Source organism: Nannospalax galili, unplaced genomic scaffold, assembly GCF_000622305.1.
Source record: "Nannospalax galili isolate Female #2095 unplaced genomic scaffold, S.galili_v1.0 scaffold151, whole genome shotgun sequence".
Lineage (NCBI taxonomy): Eukaryota > Metazoa > Chordata > Mammalia > Rodentia > Spalacidae > Nannospalax > Nannospalax galili.
The window spans coordinates 213355-218932 of record NW_008332087.1 but is presented as its reverse complement, the minus strand read 5'-3'; the positions used below and the strand labels follow the sequence as shown (position 1 = coordinate 218932).

Here is a 5578-nt window from a genome sequence, read left to right as displayed (position 1 = left end):
TTTACATAATGTATTATTCAATGTATAGCTACACATTTTAGAAGTAATTTAGATTGGTCTATGAACTAACCCAAGTATCAAATAAAATTTTAGAATTTGAAAGATTTTAGAGACCATGAGTATCCTCATTTTACAAAGAAGAAAAAGAGAACAAAGAGAATGGTCTGCTTTAGACAGAATACTAATTATGTCATCAGTGCATTAAAGGAGGAAAGAATGCAGTCTCCTTGCTCCTAGTCCAGGCTTCTAGTAAATATAATTTATCTCATTCCAAGTACTTCGTAAATATCATATGTGCTTCCCAAGTGGTTCCTGAAACTTTTCATTTCCTAATCCCATTTCCCAATCAACTGACTAAAAAGAATTTTACATTTAAGGACTGAATCCAACAGAGAATCAAGGGAATTTAGCATGCTCTAGGAATTTTAAAGCTTACTCTCAAAAGAGATAAAACCCTTCAAAAACTTGCTATATCCAATGAGGGAGACACTGAATTCAGTGGAACCCAGGTGTCCTGAGTCTTAGGACAATGTTCTTCTATATTTCACACAAATTTATAGAACAAAATACCCACTGGCTAGTGAGATAGCACTGGATGAGTCCCTGAACTCTTACAAAATAAGTTTCTTTAACTATTAAATAAGCAGTCAGTTAGCTGAGTTCTCAATTCACTTGCTCCTTTCAATTGATAAGGAATTTTTTTTTCTTTTTGAGACAGGGTCTCTCTATAGTCCCAGCTGTCCTGGATTCATCATGGAGACCAGGCTGGCCTCGAACTCACAGAGATCCACCTGCCTCTGCGTCCTGAGGCTGGTATTAAAGGTGTGCACTAACACGCCCAGCTGATAAGGAATTTTTAAGATGGCATTCAATATGTATTAAATAATATTCCCCAAAGCACAATTAAATACTACAGTCCAGTTCTATGAAAAACTTTAAAGAGTTATACAAAAGAAGAGTACAAAAAAAAAAAAAAAGCACCAGAAAAGAGTAGAGTTTAGGGAGTCCCTAGACCCAAACTTTGGAGAAGTAGAACTAACTGGTGACTCTGTGGCTTCAGAGTCAATAAATTCCTTCAGGTCAGTCAAGAGATATGAAGTAATCATGAGCTGTAATTAGATACTTATCAAAAGACTTCTAGGAAGTTGATTTGTCATGAACCTCTAGTTTTCTTAATATTCCTTCCCATTAATGTCCTGAGACTATATCTACCATACCTATACAACCGAATAGTACATCATATAAATTGAGTCATTAAGCCAAGAATTGCTTTTCCATAAAAACAAGATTCAGTAATAGTTACTGAAACAAAAGAATAAGATCCAAGTCTGATTTTGATAGATCTAAGGACATGACATGGACATAATCTTTTCTGAAAAAAAAATCACTATTTTTAGACCTCGAGTTCTACTCATAATTCCATTTCTCAGCTCATATGCTGACATCAAGCATCATTTATTAATGTACAGACAATTAACACCATCTAGATGACTTGGGAGAATGTTGGATCTACTCTAAGCCTTCATTAACAAAAGTATAAAGAATCTAAGAAAGTACCTGTTCAAACTCTCTTCCTAGTGAAGTAATTTTTTCTATAGTTATTCATTCTGTTTTTCCTTGTTTTCTCTTTGGAGCCTGAAAACTCTCTTTTCTAACAGAGAAAGATAATTTTAACCATGACAATGCTTATGGTTCTGAGTAATTCAGGTGTTATTCCCATTCCATGAACCTTGGTTTTTTTTTTTTTTCTATCAGTGAATATCGATGAATTGAGCCTCATCCTTTGAACTTCTCAGTGGGCTCCTGCAAATTCTAGATTGAGACAGCTTTGGAGTGAAAAGTATTTGGGGTGAGTAAAACCTGAATTATTGGAAAAACAATGCTTTAAGAGAAATACTTAGCAAAGCCCATACAAGAATTCTAATGGTAGGGGGAACTGATGTGTAATTCATGGTAAAACTAAAGAAAAAGAGTGGTCTCTGTTAAAGAGTCTCTGCCCCTCTTCTGCGCTAACAGGGGTGGGGAGAAAAAAGGAAACAAAACACTCCCAGCTAGATTTGGAGAACTCGAGAACAGAAGAGATCTATGCCCCCCGTACTACTTACTTTCTTTGGTTGCTGTGATAAAAAAAAAAAAAAAAATCATGACCCAGGCAACTTACAGTCTATGGTTCCAGAGGGATAAGAGTCCATCATGGAGGGTTAGAGAGAGGGCTCAGTGGTTAAGGGCACTGGCTGCTCTTGCAGAGGACCAAAGTTCAATTCCCAGCACCCACATGATGAATAACAACCATCTGGAACCCCAGTTCCAGGGGATCCGGAACCTTCTTCTGGCCTCTGAACTGCACAACACAGGTGCACTTACATACACACAAGCAGTACAATCATGCGACCCCACCATGATGAACTCTTATCTCTTTGGAACTATAAGCCAAATAAACTCTTCATTCTATAATTTGCCATGGTCGTGTTGTTTTATCACATCAATAGATTAAGTAACTAAAACAGATATCTGAAATAGTCTGCCTCAGGTCAGGTACAGAAAGTGTTCCATCTAGGACCTTGCAGCATAGACCTAATGATAACCTTTCCACAGCTGTTAACATGGAAACTAGAACTCAGCAGACTGCCCAAAAGTGCCACCAGTACTCCCTCAGCAAGCTTCTGTATCCCAGAGGGTCATGTACCAAGCTTCCTTCTGTATGTTTTTTGCAACCTGAGTGGTCTGAAAACTTCACCCTCAGTGGCACAGCTCCCACTGCACACCAGCCACCAGATCAACTAGAGTTGATCATCCACTGCACTATCTGAACCCTGAAATACGACGTAGTACTTAAGTTTGATTCCAGACTAACCCTAGTGCGGCTCTAGAAAAGTCTGACTGTGAAACCAACATCTTCAATGAGATTTCAAATCTAAGTGTGTCCACCCATGAACACATTCAGCCCCAGGGTACCAAACAGTTCCCTTATATTCTTACATCTTATAGCTATTCTTTATCATAGCAAGAAGTTCTTTCTGTTAGAGTTCACCCACTTAATGCATTGTATGGTGTCTGAAAAGGAGTGCAACATCTACACTCTTAAAATTTAAGTCCAACACTTTTCAAATCCATCACTCTTTCTAGGGAGGGAGGGAGGGAGGGAGGGAGAGCTCCAGGGGATACTCTTCTGACTTCTGAGGGCACCCATACACATGTGGGATACACACACACACGCGCGCGAGGGAGGGAGGGAGGGAGGGAGGGAGGGAGGGAAGGAAGGAAGGAAGGAAGGAAGGAGGGAAGGATATTTTTTCTCCAATTTTTCCCTAAAATTGTTCCTCCCACACACACACAGATCTGCACATTCATTTACAGGTCTGGGCAAAAGGTATCCAGGAAGTTTTTCATCTTGATTTTGTGCAATGTACATGGCAGTACTGAGTGAAGGCTACATACAACACTGGCTTTATCAAACGAACTCAATTGCATTTCAAAATCTTTTATAGGATATTATCCTTTGAACTTCTTTGTCAGAATTTCATTCTACTATTTGTTTCTCTAATGTTACACAATGACTAAGAACTTAGGCACTAAATTAGTTAAATAGTTGATTTCTTGTTGTAGTAGCTCCTATGATGTAATTTCTGTTTACCAACAATACTAAGCAAAGGTTTAACTTTATGCCAGGCAAAGATTAAGCTAAGTATAGAGGCTTAGCTGATTCATGACGTATATAGCTCAATGAAATTCTGTATATCAGAATGGTGTCATTTTCGTAACGTTATACTTACTGATAAACTTGTTTTGCATAGTCTCCAACAAAGCTTGGTGAGCATCTTCAGCTTGTAAAGCATGTGAACATTCTCTAGCGAGTATTGTACGCACGAGATGTTCTCCACATCCTACAAGTCCAAGGGAAACAACAGTTGAAAAAAAGCAATAATGAATGCTTCACTTGTCTCAGAAGCACTAAAACACCCTCATGTATCACTTAAGAAGTAGTTATACACCATATCTCGGTGAAGGATGAAATGACTTCTTAAAAGCATTCTAGTTATTTTTAGTAATAAAACTCAGTACAAAATCGAGAAAAATGGACTATATAATCGCAAAGAAAACAAAGAAAAATGAAAGGATCATTCTTCTTTCAGAGGAATAATTTATGTAACACAGGAATGCAGATTCTGAACCTAAGGTTCTGTTTTGTTCCCACTAGTGAGTGACTACAAATGACCCTGTTTTGTACTTCTTTGCTAATGTATGGTGGTCTTAGTCCTCCCAGTCACAAACTAGCAGTTACAGCTGTCAACCATTGTCCCTTTGACACTCCCCTGCCTGCCTGGGTGGCTGGGAAAAAAAGTAGGCAACCTAAATTTTTCCCTAACTGTGGTTCACTGAACAGTATCACAAATCACCAGTGTAAGGTGGACATAATAAAACACTACCTGCTTACAGTGACTTACCTAGCTTTCAGGAGTAAATCCTATCTGTTGTTTTAAAGAGAAGGTATATTTTAACACTGAGGTAAACTTGACCCATACAGACATACTAAAGGTGGGTTCAGGGGGTGGGAAGACTGGTAGATGTTGCCCAGAACTCCATTACACTTTCTATCTATTAGGAGTCATGAAATTCTATCACAGTAGCTATTGCAAAAGTAGGGTCAAAGGCAATTTAAGTTATAGATTGGTGAGTTCTAGGGGGATGTTTCTGATAAAAGAGTCCTCTTTTCTATAAGAAACATAAAATTTAAAACATTTAAATGAGGCATCAAATGATCTAAGAATCCAGGGAGCCTAGAACAGATGCATATCTCAACTACCCTAAGAAGGATATACAGGAAAGAGTATCTCTAGTAACCGCCCAGATTCCCCAGCAGGACAAGGGGTAATGCAACATTTGTAAGTTGGCACACATGTATTGCCCCCCGCCACAAGCTGGCACACATGTGTCATGTGCATGTGCACAAGGAGTGGGATAGAGGAGCAGCAGAGATTCTTAGCAATCATAAAGAACTTTGGCCTAAAACTGCTAAATGTAACAACCACTTCTAAATAATGGCAATACCTTTGGTGATGGGGAGGAGCAGTACTGAGTACAGAACCCCAGCTAGGCAAGGACTCTGCGAATGAGCTACACCTCCAGCCCCTACAGATTCTTTTTAAATTCATTTTTATTTCATGTGTATGAGTATTTTGCCTAAATGTATGTAGATGAACCATGTGTGAGCAATGTCCTCAGAGACCAGAAGAGGGCACCAAGTCCCCCAAAACTCTAGTTACAGATGTACTATGTGGGTGCTTTGAACTGAACCAAAGACCTCTGAAAGATGCTCTTAACTGCTGAGACATATTCATAGTACCCTTCCCCACCCTGCCAGATTCTTAACTCTGTAAATTTAAACAAAATAAAAACTGATGATACATAGCTATCTATTTGGCAGTATTACTTTGATAAACATCAGGCACAACTGGCAGGTCTTATGAAATGTCACCTGTAATAATTATTTGGCCATACTGGTGTCTTTCACATAAGAAGTTCCCTCTTCATACAGCATTTTCCTTTCCTCTTCATTCCTTCTCTCCCTTTATCCCCT

General features: G+C 38.7%; 1 protein-coding gene across 11 annotated transcripts in view; it reads right to left on the bottom strand.

Annotated features, from left to right (window-relative positions):
• The window catches only part of Tasp1 (taspase 1), a gene marked incomplete at its 5' end in the record, with an annotated part of 441173 nt that overhangs the window by 231950 nt on the left and 203645 nt on the right, over positions 1–5578 (bottom strand). For all 11 annotated transcript variants that reach the window (XR_003848562.1, XM_029560670.1, XM_029560666.1 and 8 more), the window contains 1 exon segment: positions 3774–3884. Coding sequence is in view for 10 of the 11 variants with exons in the window: in XM_029560670.1 (XP_029416530.1) it covers positions 3774–3884 (111 nt within the window).